We start from the raw sequence: 26551 nt of genomic DNA on the forward strand, positions 1-26551 counted from the left end.
CTGAAACAATTCATGGTGCAGTGGCACCCAAGGCCTGAGTGGTTCAAGAAGGCACTGCACCACCAACTTCTCAAAGGCAAACAGGCAAAATGAATGTTAACTGAGATGCTCACATCCTCAGAATGGCTAATAACAAGAAAAATCCAAAATGAATCGTTGTCATAAAATTGAAAAAATAACAGATGGAGGGGGGACAATCGATTGCCTGTCGGAATCAGCTACATGTACAGTCTAAAGTCAATCTTTAGTTCAGTTGCTAACTGGTCTGTTGCCTGCCCGGGGCCAGGGTGTAGGACATCTATGACCGGCTTGAAAGGATACTGGAGAGGGAAGGGGAGGATCCAGTTGTTGTAGTCCACATCAGGACAAACAACATTATCAAGGCTAGGAAAGAGGACCTGTTTCGGGATTATCAGGAACTAGGAATCAAATTAAAGAACAGGAACTCAAGGGTTATGATGTCCGGATTACTGCTTGAGCCAAATGCAAATGGGCATAAGGACATGAGAATAAGGGAAATAAACATGTAGCTAAAAGAGTGGTGCAAAAAAGAGGATTTCCTTTTCATGGGGCACTGGTATCAGTATTGGAACAGGAGAGATATGTACCATTAGAACAGCCTCCACCTGAAGTAAGCTGGGACCAGTATTCGAGTGAAAAAGGTAAATAGGGTGGACAACAGGACTTTAAACTTGGAAGTCGCACGGGGATCGTGGATTGGGGCCGGGGGTGCTGGTGTTGGTGGTGAAGCTGCAAGACGTCTAATGTATAATGGCCAATGGGAAGCAGAGCTGCAAGTTAATATCTGTGGAAGTTTATTTAACTGCATTGAAAAATATGAAAAGGAAGGATAACTCAGGAGAGATTATTAAAGTCTCCAACACACAAAATAGTACAGTGTGTTTTGGAAAGGGTTAGGAATCAAACTTCAACTACACAGGATAAACAAATAACAATGAGAAGGGGGACGGTCGATACAGGACTTAAAGTCTGAGTAAAGCCTGAATATTTGAATGCACACAGAAAAAGAAATAAAGTAAATGAGCTTGTGGTGCAGATCGAAATTGGCAAGTATGATGTGGTGGGCATCATGGAGATGCAGCTGCAAGAGGATCAGGGCTGGGAGCTAAACATCCTAATTGAAAATACAGGCAGGTAGGCAGAGGAGGTGGGATTGCCTTGTTAGTAAAAAACTAAATTAAATCAATCGCAATAAACAAAATAGAGTCAGATAATGTAGAATCTGTGTGGGTAGAGTTGAGAAACTGCAAAAATAAGAAAACCATAATGGGAGTTATCTACAGACCTCCAAACAGGAGTCATGATTTGGCGCATAAGATACACCAAAAGATAGAAAAGGCATGTAAGAAAGGCAAGGTCACAGTAAGCATGGGGGATTCCAATATGCAGGTGCACTGAGAAAACCAGGTCAGGAATGGATCCCAAGAAAAGGAATGTGTGGAATGTCTACGAGATCGCTTTTTGGAGCAGCTTGTGGTGGAGCTCACAAGGCAACAGGCAATTCTGGATTTACTGTTGTACAATGAGGCAGACTTGATAAGGGAGCTTAAGATGAAGGGACCCTGAGGAAGCAGTGAGCATAATATGATGGAATTTACTCTGCAGTTGAAGAGGGAGAAGATAGAATCCAACATAATGGTCATGGCATTAATCAACTCCAGCCTCCCCACTACTCTTGACGCACTCGCGATTTGCCTATCGGACCAACAGAACCATTCCTCTCTAGAACGTATTGATACCAAGAACAGCTACCTAAGAATCCTACTCATTGACTACAGCTCAGCCTTCAACACTATTATCCCTTCGAGACTGATTACTAAACTTAGTGATCTCGGACTAAGCCCCACTCTCTGCAACTGGATCCTCAGTTTCCTGAGGCACAGGCCACAATCAGTGAAGATTAGGGACAATATTTCATCCTCACTAATACTCAACACTGCAGCCCCCCAGGAGTGCGTACTCAACCCCCTACTGTACTCACTGCATACCTATGACTGTGTCGCCCAATACCAGACTAATGCCATTTACAAGTTTGCTGACGACACCACTACAGTTGGTCAAATCTCAGACGGCGACGAAACAGATTCCAGATGGGAGAGGAAGACCTGGAAAAAATTGTGCACTGACAACGACCTAGCTCTCAATGCTGGCAAAACCAAGGAACTCATAATTGATTTTTGGCGGGATGTTCCTCATGCCCCCCTGCACTTTAGCAGCAGAGAGGTGGAACAAGTGGAGTGTGTCAAACTCCTAAGAGCGGTCATCCACAAAAAGCTTTCTTGGACTCTTCCTGTAGACGTACTGGTTACAGAGGCCCAACAATATCTCTTCTTCCTCAGGCAGCTGAGGAAATTTGGCATGACGGTAAATACCCTTGCCAACTTTTATAGGAGCGCCATCAAGAGCATTTAGTCTGGATGTATCACTACCAGGTGTGGCAACTGGACCATTCAACATCGGAAATAGTAACACAGAGTGGTGAACTTGGCCTGGACAATCACAAAAGTCAACCTTCCATCTGTAGAATCCATCTACCAGGCCCACTGTCAAGGAAAGGCTGGCAGCATTCTCAAAGATCCATCCCACCCTAGCAATGTTTTTCTACTACCTCTACCATCAAGGAAAAGGTACAGAAGCCTGAACACACACACAAGCCGGTTTCATAACAGTTTTTACCCTACTATTGTTAGAATACTGAATGGACTCACAAACTCTCACCTGTACTTGTGTTTTTGTTTTTGCCGCTGTTTATCTATTATTTACTATCTTTGCTACTTAACTATGTGATTTGCCTGTGTTGCTTGCAAAACAAAACTTTGCACTGTGCCTCAGTACACGTGAAAATAAATTCAATTCAATTCAATAATGGTAGTACAGTTGAACAAAGACAACTACAGAGGCACGAGGGACGAGCTGACTATAATCATCTGGGAGGGGAGCCCAGCAGGAAAGGCAGTGGAACAGCAATGGCACAAGTTTCTTGAATTAATTTGAGAGACACAACAAAAATTGATACCAAGGGAAACACAGCATATTAAAGGGAGGATGAGGCAACCATGGCTTACCAGGGAAATCAGGGTTAGCATAAAAGCAAAAGAGAAAGCATGTACTCTGGTGAAGGGTAGGGGGGGAAACCAGAAGATTGGAAAGCCTACAAAGTCCAAGAGAGGACAATGAAGAAAAATATAAGGAAGGAGAAGATTCCATATGAGGGTCATCTAGCTGGTAAATATGAGGAAAGATTGCAAGAGTTTCTTTCGATATTAAAAGTGGGGAAGTCAAAAGTGGACCTTGGGCCACTGGAAAATAATGCTGGAGAAGTAGTGATGGGGAACAAAGAAATAGCTGAGGGACTGAATAAGTACTGTGTGCCAGTCTCCACAGTGGAAGAATCGACTTATATCCTAAAGATTCAAGAGAGTGGTTGGGGGGGTGGGGGGGAAGTTGGTGAGCAGAGATGAGTATGGTACACATCACCAAGGAGAAGTTGCAAGAAAAACTGAAAAGTCTGAAAGTGGATAAATCATCTGACCAGATGGGCTACACGCTGAGAGTTCTGAAGGAGACAGGTGAAGAGATAATGGTGGCTTTGGTATTTACCTTTTAGGTATCACTGGAGTCAGGGAGGGTCCCAGAGGATTGCAAGTTGAGTTGTTATGAAGCCACTTGAGAGGACTGGAATATTAAAGCAGGGATGTACGTCTAAGGCTTTTGCTATTGAGGCTCTGGTCAGATTGCATTTAGAGTATTGTGAGCAATACTCTAAATGCAGGAAAGATGTATTGGCCCTGGAACTGGTCAAGAGGAGGTTCACAAGAATGATCTAAAGAATGAAAGGCTTAACATATGAGGAACGTTTGAGGATTCGGATGACACAATGGAGTTTAGAAGGATAAAGGGGGATCTAATTCAAAGTTTCAGAATACTGAATGGCCTGGACAGAGTGGACATTGGGAAGATATTTCCACTGGCAGGAGAGTTGAGGACCAGAGGGCATAGCATTCAAGTAAAGAGAAGATTTCTGAGAATGGAGATAAGGAGAAACTTGTTTAACCAGAGAGTGATGAATCTATGGAATTCATTGCCACTGAAGGCTGTGGATGCCTGGTCATTGAATATATTTAAAACAAAGATAGATAAGTTCTTGATTGCCAAGGAGATCAAAGGTGATGGGAAGAAAGCAGGAAATTGGGGTTGGAAAGCCTATCAATCAGCGGTGATCAATGGTGAAGCAGACTTGAATGCCAAATGGCATAATTTTAACTCCGATGTCTTATGATAACAAAGCCAAGTGCAAATTGCAGACTTGCACTTATTGACATCTGTATTATCAACAAAAACACACTGAATGAGGAAACAGATAGAAAAATACATTAACTCGGCAAGCCTTGCTTCTCATCTCAGAGGGAAACCACTGTTGTGAATTAACATGGACTTTTAGGCATTGCTACAAATATTAAGTTGGCAAGATTTTTGTGTTTTGTCAATGAGTCTTGAATTTAGGCTGTTTTGAATTCTACTGACAAGGTAAACGATATCCACGTTTTAGGGAAAGAGAGCTGAAGATAGCCACACGTGAGTGGTTATGTTGACAATAGATAGACTGACAGTCTATATGTCCCTGGGTGATGTAAGCAATGTCTGGTTTTGTGAGTAGTGAAACATTAAACATAATGTGTAACGACTTGTCTGTTTACTTCCAAGATAGATTCTACAGGGAAGTCTACAGGGGAGCTAACTAGCATTTCCACCTCGATGCAAGGCCCACTTGTTTCACATTATCATAGGTTTGGTTTCTGAAAAGGGTATGGCCCACTGGAAAGACTGAGTTGCACGTTTCCCTGAACTAACTTTCTGAAACTCACAGACAGGATCAGATTCTAACAATCTGAGAGAGAGGAATGAAAAGAGCAGAGAGATAGGGGCAGCATGTCTCATTTGTGCACATTGCAAGGATGTCAGTGGATGCTCACATACAAACTTAAGAGACCAAGTTCATGAAAGCTTTAAAAATGTTGGAAGATATGCCTATCTTTCTCAAGAGGGAGAGTTCTCCAGTTCAGCACTCAAGTGTGACAATCTGCTGGGGAAAGTAGAAGTCAGCTGACTGGAAAAGGGGTAAAACCAACTGATAAATGCTTTGCATGGTCCAATCAAGGAACAAGGTTAAGTATGACCATATTTGGGAGGGGGGGTGGCTTTCCATTGTCTTACAAGCTGAATGAGGGATTCTTTGATGTAGTTTAGAGAATAAGTTATTTCATGAATAATATTCAGACAATGTGGTTCTTGGTTAATTTGTAAACTTTTAAAACTTGAAATGTTCTTGTGTGTGATTCTTCTGGTCAATCACTAGAATTCCAAATATCTTTCTCAACATTATCAGCCTGTAAAGAGATTGCTAAAATTTGTCGCAATACTTGGACTAGATTGCTGCTCAAACACTGACTTTCAGGAACCACTACTCACCCCTTCTTTTGCTGAGTTACTTGAGGCATTTCTTGGTTGAGCTCTGTTTTCAGACCTAATTGAAGCAGAACAGATGTGACAAAACAACACAATTTTCTTTCTAGTAATCTGTACAATCATGTTCTTTAACAAAAAAATCTTTCCTCATCCAGAGTCCATATATGATCAATGCAAGGTTACAAATTGATGTGCATCAGAATTCAACAATGTCCATGCATTAGTGTGTCAATAGAATACAATAAGGAGTATGTGCACATTGATGTAACAACTTAACATATCTACCATTTCACAACTGATTACGTGTGAAATGCACACATCATCCAAATAGGAAATAGGATGTAATGGCCAGTTACTTCCTTTTTTTCAGTTGTGTTGACTGATGGAGGAATACAGACTGGAATATAAAGACAACTTTCTTTCTTTCAATAGTTCCATGGGAACAGGTCCATCGTTTTACATCTCAACTAAAGTATGGTTCAGTGACAGCTCCTGAGCACTTTAAGTGGCAGTTTAAATTGAAATTGTGAATTGTTGTCATATTTGCTGCCTTAAAAACAGGATGATCGAAAACCAGTGAAAACTCTTAATGTCCAGAAATCCAATTAAATTGTGAATTCATTGTCCAAGCCAGTGCAACTTAATGTGCATCTGTAGTGGCTTCAGTAGATTTTAAGTTCAAATGTCATTTCAGGGGCTTGAGCTCATGATCCAGGCTGACATTTCAGTACAGTACCAAAGAGGTGCTGCATTGTCAAATGAGACATTAAAATAAGATAATATCTACCCCCTGAAGTGGAGGAATTGTGTAAATTTAAGAAGTACAATGAATTTGTATCCTTCAACCACTTTCAAGAAAGAAACTAGGTCAATATCATGTTTCTGTTTGTAGGAACCTGTTGTGCAGAAAAAAAAGTTGTGTTTCCTTCATTACAATTATTGCTACATCTCTAAACTATAATGGTGACTGAAAATCATTTGGAGATGCCTGAGGTTCTGGAAGACTCTCTCTCGGAAGTGAGTACCAAGTACTCCGTTTGTTCAGGTTCACTGAAATCAATATGAAAACCAAGTAACAAAGAAACATGCGCATTTGTCACAGTGAAAAAAGAAAATATAAATCCTTTGCAAGTTATTTGTATCATTCACTTATGAAAATTGTTCCAAACACGGCCACAGAGAAAGCAAGATGAGATTCAAAATACTTGGGATATGGAGTCATATAGCACCCTTCAGTCCAGCATGTCCATGTCAACCAGGTTTCCCAAACTGAACTAGGTCTGTTTTTCTGATTTGGCCCATGTCCCTCTAAACCTTTCTAATTCATGTGCATGTCCAAATGTCTCTGAAATGTAGCTGTACCAGCATCTACCACTTACTCTGGCAGTTCATTCCATATACGCACTACCCTCAGTGTGAAAAGTTTACCTCTCAGGTCAAATCTTTCTCCACACCTTAAACCTATGCCCTCTAGTTTTGGACTCCCTACCCTACCTTAGCTATTCACCTTACCTATACTCCTCATGATTTTATAAATTTTTATAAGGTCACCCCTCAACTTCATATGTTCCAGGGAAAAAAGTCTCAGCCTTTCCAATGTCTCCTTATGACTCAAATCCTCAATCCCAGTAACAACATTGTAATTCTTTTCTGCACCCTTTCCAGTTTAATATCCTTCCTATCGCAGGGTAACTCTAACCGTAAGCAGTATTCCAAAAGTGGGTTCATCAGTGTCCTATACAGCTGCAACATGACGTCCCAACTCCATTATTCAATGCTCTAACCAATATTTGCCAACTGCAATGTGGCAGCAGTCCATGAACCACCAGCGTGAAGGATTTCAGAAAGAGATTAACAATTACTTGAGAGCATGATCCAACAAAATTACAGATCATATTCAACAGTGTGATGTAGACTGTTTGCTGACATCACCTGAATTATAAGATGACATGGCAATCTGTAAACTCACTTGAAAGCTCAAGTCCGTCCAAGTACAGTAAGATTACATCTGTAGAGATTACTGTAGCTGTTCAAAGGTAGTTGTCCTGCCAGTTTTGACAACATAACTTCTATGTAAACTTTCAGGCCAAACTATCTCAAATTGCTGCACACAACAAACTATTTTCTTTCAGAAACACAGGAACCACTAAATTGACATATTACTGCAGTATTCATAACACTTCAAGCCCCTGAACCTAATCACTTTATATCACAATAAGGGACAAGGACAGTCACCCACATCAGTTGTAGTCATAGAGATGTACAGCACAAATGAAGACCCTTCGGTCTATCTCATCCATGGCAACCAGATATCCTAAATTAATCTAATCCCTTTTGCCAGCACTTGGCCCATTTTCCTGTCAATTCTTCCTACTCATGTACCCATCCAGATGCCTGTTAAATATTGCAATTGTAGCAGCCTCCACCACTTCCTCTTGCAGCTCAATCCAGACACTCACCACCATGTGCGTGAAAAAGTTGCCCTTTAGGTCCTTTTTAAATTTTTCCTCTCTCAGCCTAAACCTATGCCCTCTAGTTCTGGATTCCCCCAACCCAGGGAAAATACCTTATCTATTTACCCTATCCATGCCCCTCTTGATTTCACAAACCAAAACTCAGAAGCATTGATATCCAAGTAAAAGTCTCTGTCTGAAATCTTCACGTATCACAGAGCTTCTCTCCCTGATAATCTATTTCATCATAGAGCCTTTGTGACACTGTTTCATTTGATAAGTTCAGCAGAATTTTTAACTTTTAAAAAGCATTAACTTGGAAAACAGTAAATTTGTTACTTCTGTGTTTGTGAACTTCGCTTCCGACAGAATCTTCTTTTGAGTTCATTTCTTTTCACAAACACATATACAGCCAAAAGGATCAGAGGAGCCACTAGGAGGAAAAACACCAGCAGACCATCCCGAAGTGTAGTATCTTTATCTGAAAAGAGAAAGAATATTATTAGAGACAGTAAACATTGGGGATTGATTGAGCTCAGTTGACTGGACAGCTGGTTAGTGATGCCAGCACTGCAAGTTCAATTTCTGCACTGGCTGATCTTAATATGAAGGACTGTTCTTCTCAGCCTCACGCTTTATTTGATGCTTGGTGACCCTCCGGTGAAACGACCACCATCCACTCGCTAATGAGTGAACAGCCTTATTTTTTTTTGGGACAATGGCTCCTTGATATTACTTTACCTTGTTAAACATTACTCTCTGCAAATTAAAGTAATGGTTGTGAAGCGGTTGATGTTCATGTTACATTGCCTTCAGCAATTCTACTGATGTCAGACAGAGTCTGTAGGTGGAGATGAAGAGTTCTACACTCCAGTTTTTGGAAGAAACAGATAAATTGAGTTGAATTCCCTGAACTGTCATTATATCTGATGTACATATTTTTATTACTGCTGTCATGCATTAAATTTGCCAGTCATCTAAGACAAATGCCACTGCAGTAGACACTCTACAATAATGTATCCTCTGTCACTAATCATGTGATAGATAGAAGACAAAGGAAGACTGGTAGCAGTGAATGACTTCAAATAACTCTTTTCCAGAACCACATACTAGTGGAGACGGTTCGTTCCATCACATACCAGCAGTGGAAGTCTGAAAAAACATCACACTCTCCAGAGAATTCAGTGGGACTGAAGGACTGGCAGATCCACTGAAAAACTTTGAGAGAAAAGTTAAGAGTATCAGGTTTACAATTCCAGTCATATTCTGCACCTAAATAGGATCCAAACTTGTATCATACCAATCTGAAATGTGCAAGGATTTTCTCTTGAGACTTAATTCACATTTCTTGTGTGAAAATTCAACTTATAAAATAACAATGCAGGAATTGTCAAGAAGGAATTAACTCATTTAGAGAGTGGTGAATCTTTGATATTCTCTACCTGTGAAAGCCATGAAGGTTCAGTCATTGAGTATGTTAATTGGAATATTCAGTGCCAGTGAATTCAAGACAGAAATTGATTGATGCCCAGGTATTGAAAATATCAAGGGATATGAAAATAGAGCCAGAAAATGGCATGGAAACAGAAGACAATCATGATTGAATTGAATGTGAGCAGGCTTGAAATGATTGATTCTCATTGGATATTCTAATGTATGTGTGTGGAACTTGGAGGCCAGCTGTTTGGGAAATGCTGCTAAGATGGCTTGGTATATTGTTGCATTGCATGTTGGAATTTGACACTCCGCAGCTGCCTAATGCCAGTAATGGATATTACAAATGGTAGATGAAGTATGAATTAAGCAGACACCTGAGTTTTTTTTTCATACCATCAAAAAGCAAATAATTTTGAGCCTGAGTTTGCTCCTACAACTACTAATGGGCTCACACTCACTACACATGCAGTCATGATACCTGAAGCTAACTAGCTCCATAAAAAAAACAAATGCAGATATTTTAACAAGTGCATCATCGATATATGTGCTTTTCTCAAATGTTTGTGTGATGTGCAAAATTTTAAATGTTACATCTTTGCCCAGATAGCATATATCATGTTTAAGGAATGCAGTCTTCACAGAATACTTAATTCTAAAACACTACTTAACAATCCTGTTATCACTATTCAGATTTGTTTGCCTCCTTGTTCACCCCTTGCTGTCTCGTATCAACTCATCACCCTGCTTCCTTGCTGACGAGACAGCAGTCACATTGCTCTCAGCTACGCACCGTCATATGTTGGTCCACTGTCAATGCTTCCTCCATAGCCAGTGTTTGCACAATCTGGAGGTGCCCACCCTCTATCACAGTGACAGTTCTTATTGCTGTTACACACCTGAAAAACCAAGATACACTGATGAGTATGTGCAAGGTCATCAATGAACAATCTTTAAAATTCCTAAAACTAAGTTATGTGACATTATTGAAGAAAAATAAACTCTTCTGTCAGGAGCTCAGACACATATACAAACTGGAGTCAATCGGATTGTTTCATGCTACTTCAGAGCCAGTGACTGATGTTAGATTAACGTTTCAGACTGCTGCTACTCTAAGTAATTCACCAAATTTACCATCACCCTCTCAACCCATTATGGAAACAGTTCTTCTTAATTTCCCCATTATCCTTCTGAAGGAAAGAAAGTAATTTTGTCAATTATACATTGCTGAGTCATTTTTGAACCACTGCCAATTCAGAACTGGATTCAAAATACATTCGTTCCAGCTCCAGTTCCTCAATGGCATCACGAAAGAGAGGTTCAAAGTTAATTGAAACCCATCTCCTTGAAATTAAAAAGGACAGGCTAGAATATGCTCACATAATGGAGCACTATTACAGATTCCACATGTGTAAAAAGTTCGTTTCAATGTTATTTCTCACTTTACAAAGGCATGGTACATTGTTGAGACCAAGCAGACAGTACAACAACGGATGAATGGACACTGTGCAACAATCGCCAGATAGGAGTGTTCCCTCCAAGTCAGGGAATACTTCGGTGTTCAGGGACATTCGACCTCTAATCTTCAGGTAACCATCCTCCAAGGCCGACTTCAGGATACGCAACAACACAGAGTGGCTGAGCAGAGGCTGATAGCCAAATTTGGTACCCAAGAGGATGGTCTCAACTAGGACCTTGGGTTCATGTTATACTACAGGTGACTCCACTACACTATTTATAATATATATACACAAGTCTATGGGGTGAATTTGCATTTGCAGAATTGTATTTGCGGATGCATTCTATTTTGCTCAAAAAACACACAATCTTTAGGCAGTCAATCCATGTGACATTTTGTAAATTCCTACTTTGGAAATAGCACCAGTCTGATTCAAAATTGGAATACAGCAGACTCTAACTTCACACCTTTAATGCATAGTTTGAGCTGATATGGCACTTTTTTTATAAAACCTTTAGCTATCTCCAGATTGTGACTTAAAAGTTGTTCTGGGATTTACACATGAACGAACTGAAACCTACAGCCCATTCTAAAAGATGAAAGATTTAACTGCAATTTACGTTTGGTTAATATATTTTTTCAATTGCATGACACTGTAGTCTTGTGCTATAAGTTCTGTGTCTTATGATCCTGCTCCACAGCTACCTGATGAAGGAGCAGCACTCCGAAATCTAGTACTTCCAAATAAACCTGTCGGACTATAACCTGGTGTTATGTGATTTTTAATTTTGTTCACTTCACAAAGAGCTGCCATACCTCTTGATTATTTCTAGCGTTTCTCTCTTATTTCATAGTTTCAGAATCTGAAGTACTTGGCATTCGTAGAAGAGATCAGTTTCTAAGCAGTACTCCCGACATCATCTGACCAATGTAGGGGCAACTATGACTTCAAAGAACGTTGAAGTAGTTGTCATAGGCACCATTAAGTGTTTTTCTGAGTTGTCATGTAATCTTAGCATCATGGATGCACAACGACATGGTGAACATCGTACATTAGTTCTGCTACCTTTGCTAAACTTACCATATTCCTTTCAGTTGATTTCATTTCATTCCAGAGGGCCATGTGGATAAAATATATAATTATTCTGTAACACTACTAAATGGAGCAGTGCATTCAGAACAATTCTAGCTATCTGGAGCATTGATTTTCAAAGTACAGGTTTCAAAGGGCCAACTGTTCATTCCTGATAAGGAACATCTTTAATATTATAAGATTAACATGAAATGCTGGAAATTTTATGCAGGGCTGGCAGCAATGATGGACAGAGGAATAGTTTTCAGTTAATGTCGATGATGAAAAATTACTCTTGCTTGACCAAAGGGAGGACACATGGATATGGGGTGGAGACTAAGTGGAAAAAAAAATCTGTGAAAGGGTGAAAGAGGAAAAAGATTCAGGATTAAAAATTCAAGGCAAAAGGAGATGGTTATGAGCCAAGGGAAAAAAGAAGAGATGTGGATGAGATGGAACAGGATAACCAAAGCACAAAAGCAAAATACTACGGAGAGTGGAAAACTGAATTCAAAATAACAATGAAAATACTCAAGTCAGACAGCATCTGCAGAGAGACAAAGTGAGTGAACATTTCAGGTTGTAATTATTTTTATTCTGAAATGGAATAATTAAAATCATTCCTAACAACTGTCATCCAGAAATAAAACATGAAAAAGGGAGCTGTGCGATGCTGTGCAGCTGTTGAACTAAGTGTTCAACTTAGAATGGAATGCAGGGCCTATTCAAAAGATAAAATACATTTTCTTTAAGTTTGCAATGAGCGCCATTAGAATGGTGAAGGAAGCTGACAACAGAGCAGAAACAAAGTGAAGAGTTAAAATGATAGGTGATCAATAGCTCATGGTTATGCTTCGTAGACTGAATTGGGATATTTTGCAAAGTGTCCATCCAATCTATGCCTGGTCACCCCAGTGTAGGAGGAAGCTGCATGAGAAGGAGTCACGATTATTAGTAGTAGCTCTTAAGAGGAGTCATATACAACTTTTAATGTTAACTCGTTCTCTTTCCACAGATGCTGCCAGGCCGGCTGAGATTTTCCATTATGTTCTGTGTTTGTTCCAGATTTCCAGCATCTACTGTAAGTTGCCTTCCTCTATCTGAATGCAGCATACTCAACTGAGACAAAATGCTTAATTGAAAAAATGTGGTGCTAAGTCATTGTTTCACTTGGCAAAAAGAGAGTTGATTTGACACAGAAGCTGTTACTTACACCATGGCCATTACATTTGATCTGTATATCACAGTCATACTTCAAGATAGATGCATCCACACATTTGAAATCCATGCAGATCTAAAACACATAAAAATAATGCTCAGTAACAAAGAATGAAAGACATGTTGCTGACCTTGAATGCTCTTTGATTTATTGACAATGTTTGTTTTGAAAAATGGAAATGACTGCAATTTTGTCTATCACAACGTAGAAATTTTCATCATTTATAGGATGTTATTGGCATGCCAGTAGAACTATTTATTTGCGTAAGAAATTTAACAGTCATATGTTGATCCATGCTGAATTTCTACAAGATGACAGTTTTTAACATTCCCTTGTGCAGAAGAACCCTCTCTTAATTCTGAAAGTCTGTGGGAGACTTACTGACCCTATTTCCAAAAGATAGTTATGAGAAAGCCAAAAGTGAACAGTTCTATTGTTATAAAGTCACACAGCATGGAAACAGACTCTTCGGTTCAACCAGTCCATACTGACCATTATTCCAAACTAAACTAGTTCTAGTTCCACCTGCCAGCATTCAGCCCCGATTCCTCCAAACATTTCTTAGTCATGTACTTATCTATGTTAACTACTTACGTTGTAAGGAATAATGTTGTACCATAATGTAGAAACTGACATAACTGGATTTTTTATATAAAATCATAAAAATTAAGACACCCTCTGGCATCATTGCAAATGCCCAGAGTTCTGGTAATTCTCACTTCAAAATGAATGAGGTCCTAGTCCCAGTTCTACTGTGGGTATCTATCCTTTCTGTACTTGTTGGGTCACATAATTTCACTCTTGCAGGTAAACTGGTCTTCTGGTCTCTCTCCCATGTGATTTCCAGGACATGGGGTTCATTGCGTTAAACTCTGTCAAATGGCTTATTTTTGAACACAAAACAGCCTGTGTTGACAGTTATCAAGTCAGTATCACTGGAATTTGCTAGCAGCTCTACCTTACAAGTGGATCTGCTTTACAGTGCAATGATACACCCAAGCTTCATAAGAGGTCAAAAGATACTGTTTTGAGACATAGTGATTACTCATGTTGTGCAGATAGTTAAGTTATTCATTTGAAAGTCAAACAACATTGTCAGTTGTTGAGAACCAAACAGGACCAAAGAATTCGAGTCAGTACCATCAAACATACCCATGATCCAACTTTACACAGCTTCATAAAATGGAACAGAAATTAAGTGCCTCCTTTTAATGACATTCTGAGATGGGTGGAACAAATTGTAAATTTACACAAGTGCAGTACATTGCTCACCCCATGACTGCACTTATTCAGCACTTAGTATACCTCGGCCAACTCTCTGTCAATTTTACAATATCCCAATCAACCGAATGAATCGTAACATTTCAAGTAAGCATTAAATATATTTACCAATTGAAGGCTGTTAGCTTTCTCACAGCACCTCTTAGCTTGCATTTTGAGCCTCATGCACCTTCAGGAATGTTTAGACCGTAAGACATAGGAGCAGAAATTAGGCCATTCAGCTCATTGAGTCTGCTCCACCATTCAATCATGGCTGAAAGTTTTTCAAACCCATTTTGCTACTTTCTCCCCACAATCCTTGAGCCCCTTGATACTCAAAATCTTATTTGTTTCAGTTTTAAATATACTCAATGATCTAGCCTCCATAGCCTTCTGTGGCAATGAATTCCATAGATTCACCACTCTCTGGCTGAAGAAGTCTCTCCTTATCTGTATTCTAAAAGATCTTACCTTTATCTAAGGCTATGCCCTCTCCTACCAACGGAAATATCTTCCCAACATCGACTCGGTCCACGCCATTCAGTATTTTGAAAGTTTGAATCAGATCCCCCCCTCATTCTTCTAAACTCTATAGAGAATAGACCCAGAATTCTCAAACGTTCCTCATATGTTAAGCTTTTCCATTCCTGGGACCATTCTCATGAACCTCCTCTGAACATGCTCCAGGGCCAGTACATCTTTCCTGAGACATGGGGCCCAAAACTCTGGTCTGACCAGAGCCTTAAAGAGCCTCAGAAATACATCACTGTATTTATATTCAAGTTCTCTCAAAATAAATGCCATCATTGCATTTGCCTTCCTAACTACTGACCCAACCTGCAAGTTTACCTTGAGAGAATTATGGACTAGAACTCCTAAGTCTCTTTGCACTTCCAACTTCTGAATTTTCTCCCTGTTGAGAAAATAGTCCATGCTTTTATTCTTCCGAAGTGCATGAGCTCACACATTCCTACGTTGTACTCCATCTGCCACTTCTTTGCCCAATCTCCTAACCTGTCCAAATCCTCTTCAGCCTCCCCACCTGCTCAATGCTACCTGTCCCTCCACCCATCTTTGTATTTTCTGCAATCTTAGCCAGATTGCCCTCAGTTTCTTCATCTGGATAGTTAATGTATAAACTGAGAAGTTGTGGTCCCAACACTGGGCCTTGTGGAACACCAATTGTCACTGGCTGCCATCCTGAGAAGGACCCTGTTATCCCCACTCTCTGCTTTCTGCCAGAGAGCCAAGCTTCTATCCATGCCAGCTCCTTGCCTCTGACAACCATGAGCATGTATCTGACTCAGTCACCTCCAGTGCAGCGTCTTGTCAAAAGCCTTCTTGAGGTCCAGGTGGATAACATCCATTGGCTCTCCTTGGTCTAAGTTGCTTGTTACTTCTTCAAAGAATTCTGCAGATTTGTCAGGCATGACCTCTCCTTGATGAAACCACGCTGACTTTGCCCTAATTTACCATACACTTACAAATTTTCAGAAATCTTATCCTTCACAATGGATCGGTTCTAGACCAGGCAGATCCCTCAAAACATTTCAAGAAAGTAGCCAGACCCTAATATTGGTAGTCGTTTTCAGCAGATATTCATGGAGTGATGCAGCTGGTCAACCACTTAAACAAAACAGAATGTATATATAAGACTGCCGAATGAAACACCAACTGCAAATGTGTTGCTGGTTAAAGCACAGCAGGCCAGGCAGCATCTCAGGAATAGAATGAAACACCAACAATAGAGAACGTAATAGAGAATAATTTAACCTATCTGAAGATCAAATGGAACTAAAACTCTTCAAACTTAGACCGTTCAAAATTTTGGCTTTTACGACGTCTCTGAAAAAAAAGCCAAGGACAGGATAACCTTGTTAAATGAGCAGCATTGTCATAGATTTCATAGATCTTACCCATGACCGAGGTTAGACTAATCAATCTGTAATTTTCTGTCTTTTGCCTTGCTCCCTTTTTAAATAGGAGTGTCACGTTAGTGATTTTCTAGTCCGCTGAGACCCTCCCTGATTCTAGTGATTCCTGAAAGATCACCACTAATGCCTCCACTATATCTTCAATTTCTGTTCGGTGAGGCATGGCTTACAAAAGTTACCAATTCTACATTACTCCAAAACATAGAAAAACCCAGCGAATATTAAACCACCCAATGCCAAAACACAATTTTAGCCAGAGATTAACAGTTTTAAATATACCTTGCCAGTGTCACATCGGGTGCCTGGGTTTACCATGCCAGGATCCGGGACATCTGATCCCAAGCGGAAGTCAACCCCCCAACATGTCGTCCCACCAATTGGCGTCTGGATGATGGAAGGACGGATTCCAAAAACAGGTGCAGAGTCTACATTCTCACATTGCAGTTTCCCACACATGGAATTTCTAGATAAAGAAAAATACAACACCCTTACTGTGTAAGAGATTATTTATTGTGTAGACTACTACACAGAATTGAAATAGCAGTAAACATAACAATAATGTTGATCAGGTTCTTTACACAGTGATAGCTTTTTCGCTTACAAGTAGCACTGTCATCTCCAAGTCAAATGATTGTGTGTTCAACTCTAGGGCCGGAGCACAAACATTAGGCCCGAGAGCACAAAAAGCAGACATAACACAACATGGAAGAAATATTGGATTGTCAAAGCTGCTCCCACCCAGGTTAGATTTGAAATCAAGAAGTTGTCAGATCTCTAGCACCTGCAGTTCAATTAAACAACTCTCAGATGATTGAAGGCACTTGTCACTGCAAAAGCTGTGAGCCCTGACAACATTCCAGCAATAGTACTCAAGACTTGTGCTCCAGAACCTGCTGCTGCCCTGGCCAAACTTTTCCAGTACAGACACAACACTGGTATCTACCCGACACTATCGAAAATTGCCCTGGTATGTCCTGTACACAAAAAGCAGGCCAAATCCCAATGCAGCCATTTACTGCCCATCAGTCAGCTCTTAATCATTATTAAATTGTTGGAAGGTGTCAAAGATGCTATCAAGCAGCACCTGCTCAGCAATAACCTGCTCGGTGATGCCCAGGTTCTGCCAGAGGCTCCCAGCTCCTGTCCTCATTACAGCCTTGGTTCAAACATGGACAAAAGAGCTGAAATGCAGAGATGAGGTGAAAGTGACAGCTGTTGACATCAAGATCGCATATGAGCAAGTGTGGCATCCAGGCATCCTCACAAAACTGGAGTTAATGGGCATCAGGAGGGGAACTCTCCGCTACTCTAAGTCATAGCTGGAATACAGGAAGATGGATGTAGTTGCTAAGGATCAGTCATCTCAGTTCTAGGACATCTCCCCAGGATAGTGTCATAGGCCTAACCATCTCCAGCTGCTTCATTAATGACCTTACCTCCATCATACAATCAGAGGTGGGGATGTTCACTGCTGATTGTACAATGTTCAGATCATTCGCGCCTTCCCTGGTACTAAAGTAATCCATGTTCAGGCGCAGCAAGATCTGGACAATATCCAGGCTTGGGCTGACAAGTGATAGATAATATTCATGCCATACAAATGTCAGGCAATTGCCATCTCCAATAACAAACAATCTAATCACTACTCTTTGGCAGTCAATGATGTTACCATCACCGAATCCCCCACCAGTAACACCTTTGGGGTTACTATTGACCAGAAACACAAATGGACTCATCACTTAAATGTGTAGCTACAAGAACTGGTCAGAGGCGAGGAATACGGCACTGAGTCATTCATTTCCTGACTCCCCAAAGCCTGTTCACCAACAACAAGACACAAGTCAGGAGTGTGATGGAATATTCCCCACTTGCCTGGAGGAGTGCAGTTCCAACAACACTCAAGAAGCTTGACATCACTGAGGACAAAGTAGCCCATTTGATTGGCACCACATCCAGTGCATCCAGTCCCTGCACCACTAACACTCTTTTGCAGCAGTATGCACTATCTACAAAATACACTGCAGAACTTCAAAGGTCTTTGCACAGTACCTTCCAAACCCATGACCACTTTCATCTAAAAGGACAAGGGCAGCAGATACATGGGAACAGCACCTCCTGCAAGTTCCCCTTCATGGCATTCACCATCCTACCTTGAAATAAATAATTGTTCCTTCATGCTGCTAGGTCAAAACCCTGAAATTTCATCACTAAAAGGTATTGTGTGTGGAATGCAGTGGTTCAAGAAGGCACCTCACCACCTGCCTCTCAAGGGCAACTAAAGACTGGAAATAAAATGCTGGTCAGCCACTAATGCCCATGTCCCACAAATTAATAAAAAGGCAAATTTAGGCAGGATGATGTGTCACTTATTAACTTTTACAATAACAAAGTATAAATCGTATTCACATTTATCTTCACTATCTCAGTCCCTGGCAATTGGCCTCCACATTAACATCTTTGTTCAATACCTTATTGTCTCTCACAGAATTCAATACTGGTCAAAGCAGAAAAGACCATTCTGTCCTTTGTTTCACTGCCAGTTTTCTGCATAAGCAATTCACTTTGTCCCACTCCACTGCCCTTCACAGTGTCTCCATGAAACTCTCAGGCATTGCATTCAACATCTCAAACACTTGCTACACTTTTCTGCATGTTGCCTTGATTCAATAGGCATTCATCTTAAATCAATGCATACAAATAAAAATACAACAGTCTCTGAAAGGAATGCCACAGGTTAGCAAGACCATAAAAATGCAAGCTAAGCAGTGAGCCCTCAACCGAACCATTGTTGGAACACACTTAAAAAGGACTGTGCATAGTTCCAGTCTCTTGCTGTATGCTGTAAGAATATTGTCAAAGCACTGGAGAGGGGAGGGTGCAAAGTAACTTTACAAAGCAAATACCAGATACTGCTATGTTATTTATCAAGAAACAGAGAGGGTCTCTTCCCCCGACAATACAAAAGCGTAAGGGGGATGTAATAGAGGGCTTTAAATTCTGAAAGGCTGGTGACAGAGTGGACAGAGAAAGAATGTTACCTCTTATAGGAAAAAGAAAAGCAAAAGGCTGTCACCAAGGTAGTCACCAAGAAATTTGGAAAACATTCAGACAAGATTGTTTACCCAGACTGTGGTGGTAGAAGGGGGTATGGTGTTGAAAATGGGGAACTGAGTTCCACAGCAAATGATTGAAATGAATTTTATAACTGCAATTAAAGAGAAGCCAGGCAGGCATTTGAAGGAGGGCTGTATGGGGGCTACAATGACACATTAATTGAAGAAAGACAGTGAAGGCTCAAATGGAGCATTACAGCATGGACACCTTGGGCTGAAGACGTTTTGCCAGGTATCCCATGCATCGTATATAGCATAAAACATCTGTTTCTCAATCTTTCTGCCATCGGGAACAGTTTCTCCAAGTCTATGCTGTCTGAATCCTTCCTGATTCTCAACACCTTGATCAAGTCTCCTCTCATCCTGAAGATTCTCCAATCTATCTACATCACTAAAGTACCTCATCCCTGAAATCATTCTCAGAAGTCATTTTGGTATCCTCTAAAATCTTCAGCAGCCTTCATAAAGTATTGGGCCCAGAATTGGATGCAGTGGTCCAGTTGAGGCTGAAACAGTGTTTTGAAAGTTTCACCATAATTTCCTTGGCTTTTATATTCGTTGCCTTGAATTATAAAACCTAAGACCACATATGCCTCATTAGTTATGCTACACACTGCCTGCCACTTTCACAAACTAATGCTCCCTTTCGACTGTCCCTAGCTTGAACCTTTGCATCTCATTTGTAACTTTATCCTTACAAATAAATTTATCTTTCCTCCATCTTCCAATCAAATCTCTCAGGTCACACTTGTCTGCATAAACTGCTTCTGCATGTCCATCTCTTAAGATATGGTGAAGTGGCAGGAACCAGGATTAAACCATACAATCAACTATTCCTGTGGTGTACTCCTATGCGGTATTAGCTTCCTTTTCTCCCCTCCCAAATATTTCTCCATTTTCGCGGGAAGTGCACTCAAAATTGCAAATTGCCTTGCATCTCCAACAATGCAATTTGCAATGAACTCTGTGATCAAAGAGGCTCACAAATAAAGTACTCTCAGTTCCTCTAGTGGTTTATTTTCTAGATTAGAAAAGCACAGCAGGTCATTTCTTGTAGTGTCCCATTTCTTGTAGTTGCAATACATAACACAAGGTAAACAGCCTTGATTTAATTTACTCAAAAAACTCATCCAGCTTTATTTAACAGCTGAGAGTATAACCTGCAGCTGCAGATACCAATATGGGCATCCAGACTGTAGTTTCCTTCTTCTGGACTGCATGTGCTAGTTTGTCTTGTGGTTTCATCTAGTTCTTGATTGTTAGCATATTCAGCTCTTAGAGCAACACAGCTCTGAAACCAATAACTGCACACCCAAGGCTAGGTAATAAACCAAGCTCCATAAAAGCAGTGGTTCAAGTACCACCACCAAAGAAGTACATACAATTATCTTGCTCTCCACAAAGGAACAAATAGATACCACTACTCTCTGTTTCCTGTCACAGAGCTAGCATCATGTTCATATACTCACTGTCTCCTTCTTGCAATTCTGGAAATCTGAAATAACAGAAAGCAGGAGAGACACCCAGGAGGCCAGGCAGCAGTTGTGCAGAGAGGAACAGAGTTCATGTTGAGTAGAGTATAACTGTTCCGAGGATCTGCTCTGTTTTTCCTGCACTTTCTGTTCATATCGAATTTGTCATTCTCCTTTTCATTTGAAATTCAGTTTTAAACAATACTTTTATTTTGACTTTGGACAGAGATATTAAAACACGAGTTATTGCATACTGTCTTCCATGTCCACAGATACTTAGATCCCGAACAACGTGATATAATTTATAGAATGATTATTTATAATGACGAAATGATCCCATTACATCAGCTTGCCACAAGAGAACATGCTGCAACAGGAAGTGCCTGTGTGTGTCCTGATGGCAACATCACCAAGTGCATGCACCACTGATATGAGGCACACGTTAGTGCTAGGAGTGGGGGGAGAGTATCCTGCACCACAAGTGCTGCTAATCTCCTTTTGTCCTTTTCATGAATGAGTTCTTAGAAAGTTAATTTCAAGATTTGAGTTTTTCCAACTGAACACACAGTAGTGCCACATTGAGACTAGCTGATGCTTTTCATCACTAACTAATGGCAGTGCTTTCTCTCAGCGCATGTGCACTCTCTGCACCATTTACAGGTATCTTTAGAGGAACCACAGCCTTCTACTTTATAAACATTACATCATTTACAACAGTTCCGTATCAGTAGTTAGAGCGTAATACGTACAACCGACTGGGAAACCCAACTTGATCCCAAACTCAATCATATTAGGTAGTTGCTGGTTTATAAATCAGGCTTTAAATGTACAACAAATGGAGTCGAGGGTGATTAGAAACACAGAAATGCTGACATCAGTGTTGTAATTTGTATACCTTTCAGTAACAAACCACTTGATTCTACAAACATTTTAAAGTTAAAGAAGGTGCATAAAATATGTTAGAAATGACTGATATTAAATACTTAATGAAGAAAGTCCATGGTTGGGCGATTGATCATGTTTGCATCTCAGACATTTCCCTGGGTAATTACCACAACTTGGAAACTTCTGGACTAGATCCACTCAGCCCCAAATTCAGCAATGATCCTGGTCAAACATCACAACATTCACAAATAAATATACATTTGAAAGAAACAATAATTAGCTTTTATAATACCAAATACATGCTGGTCCTTCAATAATCCATTCACCAGAGTCTGTATGCTTGGTACCCCAGTCTTTGGACCAAACCTGTTGACACATACCAACCAAGATTTTAAACTACACAGGCAGAAAGTTAAAATAAGAAAAGGTACCTGATCTCACATTTCTTGTACCCAGCACCACTGGAACCACAGTTTCCAAACCGGTCACCTTTAGAATTCACTTCTTGGAAACAAGTATGTGGAGCAGATTTTGCATCTGGAAGTTAAGAAAAAAATAGATGGAAAAAAAATACAAATAAATCATCTCCTACACTCCTCACGGACATTTATTTCCCACAGCTTTCAGAATGAAAATAACCAGGAGGACTATTCAATGTAGGAAAGTATTTTCAGTGAGATTGTCATAACAAAAAAAAGTTATCAAGTCATGAAAATAATTAACCTCAAGTTAATGTTATTGTTTGCTGTAGAAACTCTGAACTGCATTCAGCCTGAATCAGCAGAACTAAGTATGTATCTCAGGATGGTGGCTGGGAAACATGCTACCTTCACAAAGAACTACAGTAACTCAAAAGTGGATTTAAATAGCATCTCTAGCTCAGTGCCCTCTTCTAGTAAGCAAGACAATTCAAGGGGAACATCTTCATATTTAAATTCCTCTTTCAGAAATATACTGTTCTGAATATGTGGAAATATTTCAATGCTTCTGCATCACCACTTGGAAAAAAATCTAAGAATAACACACAAGTTGATGGTGGAAAGTGGATGAATTAGATTTTGAAAAAAATGTGCCAACTGTTATCAAGCTGAATTTCTTATCACAGGGCTGTAAAAATAATTTTTCTGCGTTTCTTAAAGTAATTTTAATCTTTTTGTGAACTATGCTTTTAAAGCCATGATACAAGAGACTCAGTGGTGACTTACTTTGTCCAAATAAATTTACGCACTGGGCATCATAACTCTGACATGCTCCATTGTAGCAGTATGAATTGTTGCGATTGCAAGGGTGTCCATCCTGCACAAATACATCAGCTTGGCAAATTTGACTTGTTCCATTGCAGTACTCTGGGAGGTCACATTCACTTGTAGATGCTCGACACACTGTTCCAGCTGCACGGAACTGTTGTGGCATGGGTGGTGAGGGTGAGGAAAGCATGGAGGAAGAGATGAACATACAAAATTGGCTGGTAAAGCTCAGTCATGCACGGTATTGCTACCCAGTACCAATGATATATCCACTTCCAACAGTCACAAGATAGAATTTGAAATAGATTGTTAAAATCATTTCTTTCCTTTTCCCCAAAACAATTATTATTAGTTGTCAGACAACTTTGTGACTTCCTTTGTGACTTCACAAGGTGCTTCACAGGAGTGTTAGCAAACCAATCTGACTGTTGCCTGAGGAGATACAATGACAGATGACCAAAAGCATTGCCAAATAAATGAAGGAGGGTTTTAAAGAAGGAAACCGTGTGTTTCGAGAGGGAATTCCATAATTTAGAAACTTTGCAGCTGAAGATGTGGTTAGCAATTGTGGAGCAATTAAAATCGGGAAGAGAGCAGCCACCTTGGAGAATTTCAAGAGCTGAACAAAGTTATAGATACAAAAAAGAATGTGATGGAGGCATTTGGAAAGAAGGATGAAAATTTCAAACATCAGGGCTTCGTTTAACCAGTCAAAAATGTCAGTGAGTAGAAGAGTGATGAGTTAAATGGACTTAGTATGGGTTAGAACATGAAGACAAAAGTTTGGAATGACCTCAGATTGACATAGAAATAACTTTGCAACTAAATAACATGAAATATTCTTCACTCATGTTTTCAATTCTTAAAACAATTTCAAGATTATTGATACACAGATGCAAATGATGACTAACGGAGCAGTTGTGTTCGAGTGAGATACTGGATTGTAAATTCAATTACTGCAAAGTGTGACTGTGGATAGATACTTGACCAATGTCAAATTGATGAAAATACCAATTTCTGCTCTTAGCCATGTTACTTCTTTCCAACCGAATAACCAGTTTGACCCATTGCTTTCTCCACCATCAAGTGTGTGCCTGCTATTAATCATTTCACTCCAATCAGCATCTGTGACTTCAAATATCATCCGTCTCAGCTCCATTCAGTGACAGCAAGTCAGAAAATTAGATTTTCAGGCCTGACTTTGGACAGTAAATAATTGAAAGTGTCAAACTGAGTGAGCTCAATCAAGAGTGCTGCATTATCAGAAGTGCTCATCTACAGCTGTGATATTCTTTGCAGATATTGAAGCACTGTTTTGGGAAGAGTTCATTCTTCAATGAATGAATTTTTCAACAACAAATTATTCTTTTGGAAAGTTTCTTTTTCAATGAACACCACTGGTTTCTGGAATATTGCTGTTCATAAATTTGCCAGCATAACCCTTGTGGTTTAAAAGCTTTTAATTAGTTCTAAAGCAATTGTGGGATGATCAGAAAGCCACATTGACCAAACTATTTGTTCAAGTATGTTCCCACCACTTTTTCACCAGTGAATTTCAATCTCCTATTTGACTCTGGTTCTTTTGACATCTCAACTTTGATTCGAGAGTGTGGTACTGGAAAAGCACAGCAGGTCAGGCAGCATCCGAGGGACAGGAAAATCAATGTTTCGGGCAAGTGCCCTTCATCAGGATTCCTAATGAAGGGCTTTTGCCCAAAATGTTGATTTTCCTGCTCCTTGGATGCTCCCTGATCTGCTGTGCTTTTCCAGCACCACACTCTCAACTCTAATCTCCAACCTCTGCAGTCTTCACTTTTGCCATCTTAAATTTGATGTCAATTGAAGCAGTTCCGCAGAATTAACGAATGGAAATCATTGAGTTCTAATTTTAATTCTCTGAAACAGCCTAGGTAACAATATAATCTTCAGTCAGACAGGAAGTGATTCCATCAATTTCATCATCCTTTGCATGCTGCTAAGTCACACTCTTTATATTTGCAGCAAACCAAATGTCAAATTATTATGCTGACATCATATTTGCTTTGCCTATCATACTAATTTACTCTGATTTGAAACATTTCTCTTAATCTTTTGCCTTGTCAAATGGAATACAATTAGTCACACTGATCAGTTATGAGACTGCCTTACTTTTTCAGTCGTTAAGTGCCTACCTTACATTTTTTGCAACAAATGCCAAAAGCACATTGTGCTCCATACTTCAGTTTACAGGTTGAGGCCTCACAACAAGGATCATTTTCACATTCCTGAAAAGTACAAGAAAAACCTCAATCCACCATGAGCAACACAATTCAGTAAAAATAACACAAGATTACCAGCAGCTTTTATCCTCTTTGCTTTCATGTGATACCTCTTTGTGAGCCAAAAGACAAAACCCAGAAAATTCTGCCTCACTATTCTAAATTGTGCACAACTGTTTTCCAACTGTTTGGGAATAGATAAATAGGAAGATTAAAATGGTACAGGAAATCATTTCCGAAGACCACAGTGCCATCTGTTCCAGGAGTGCTAAATTCCGGGAAGAGAAAAGCCTGATGTAATTCTTCCTTCTGCCACTATGTGGCATGCTACACAAGCAAATCAAGGTCACAAGACTAAAGCGGAACCTTTTGAGAGCTTTCCTCACTGTTGGATAATTGTGATGCAACTGGAGAGCACCCATTATCCACCCATTCTTCCTAAAGCTCAGCTTCGACCTCAGTGAAAGAACTCACAATTGACAGATTCCCACTTTTACACTGTGCTTGTACAATTTTAAACAAATAACCTTATTTTTATCGATCATTTCCAAAATATTATCTGATGAAATAATGTCAAGTGCATTTGAGTAGTTACAGTGCAGGAATAATGGGTCCCTATTTGTTTGAATCCCAACCAATATTCATGCCAAGAATCATTTGAACAGCACAAGATTTATTTTGGCAGACTCATAAATCTGTGAGAAATTAATGTATAACACAAAGAGAGTGTGATTAAAATAGTCTTCCTAAAAACATTAGCAGCAGTAGCCTGGAACAGATTTGGAGTTTGAAAGGCTATCATTTCAACAAAAATAATTAGCGTAAAGAAAAATACTCCAGTAATAGTTTGACCTTCCTGATATCACACTGCTGCTTCCAAGTGGCACAAGTAGAATCAAGAAGACACGATGACACAGTCCAGTGGGACTCTCATGAAAAAAGAGTCTGCCAGACATTGTGTAGGTGGATCAGGGTGAATGGCCTCCCAGGTCCCTTAAACTGGACAATGAAACTCAAAACTGTGTAGACTTAACAGACTTCCTGACTGATGTACAATCTGGAATTTAACTTGGACATGTTTTATGATGATTTGGAGACACCGGTGTTGGACTGGGGTGTACAAAGTTAAAATATCACACAACATCAGGTTATAATCCAACAGGTTTATATGGAAACACTAGCTTTTGGAGCGCTGCTCCTTCATCAGGTGGTCGTCATCTGAAATTAAAGGGTTATTGGAAAAAGCAGAAAGCCACAA

The 26551-nt window shown here is 39.9% G+C and overlaps 1 protein-coding gene across 2 annotated transcripts in view; it reads right to left on the reverse strand.

The window, feature by feature from the left end:
* LOC132836841 (disintegrin and metalloproteinase domain-containing protein 9-like) overlaps positions 1–26551 on the reverse strand; it is a 122228-nt gene that overhangs the window by 19609 nt on the left and 76068 nt on the right. For both annotated transcript variants that reach the window (XM_060856368.1, XM_060856367.1), the window contains exons 13-20: positions 25207–25299; positions 22994–23189; positions 22220–22325; positions 16598–16781; positions 13119–13199; positions 10168–10273; positions 8280–8421; positions 5491–5545 (exon numbers count right to left, since the gene is read on the reverse strand). In XM_060856368.1, coding sequence (XP_060712351.1) covers positions 5491–5545; positions 8280–8421; positions 10168–10273; positions 13119–13199; positions 16598–16781; positions 22220–22325; positions 22994–23189; positions 25207–25299 — 963 coding nt within the window. The remainder of the gene's footprint in view (positions 1–5490; positions 5546–8279; positions 8422–10167; positions 10274–13118; positions 13200–16597; positions 16782–22219; positions 22326–22993; positions 23190–25206; positions 25300–26551) is intronic.

The sequence above is a fragment of the Hemiscyllium ocellatum genome, chromosome 48 (assembly GCF_020745735.1).
Source record: "Hemiscyllium ocellatum isolate sHemOce1 chromosome 48, sHemOce1.pat.X.cur, whole genome shotgun sequence".
Lineage (NCBI taxonomy): Eukaryota > Metazoa > Chordata > Chondrichthyes > Orectolobiformes > Hemiscylliidae > Hemiscyllium > Hemiscyllium ocellatum.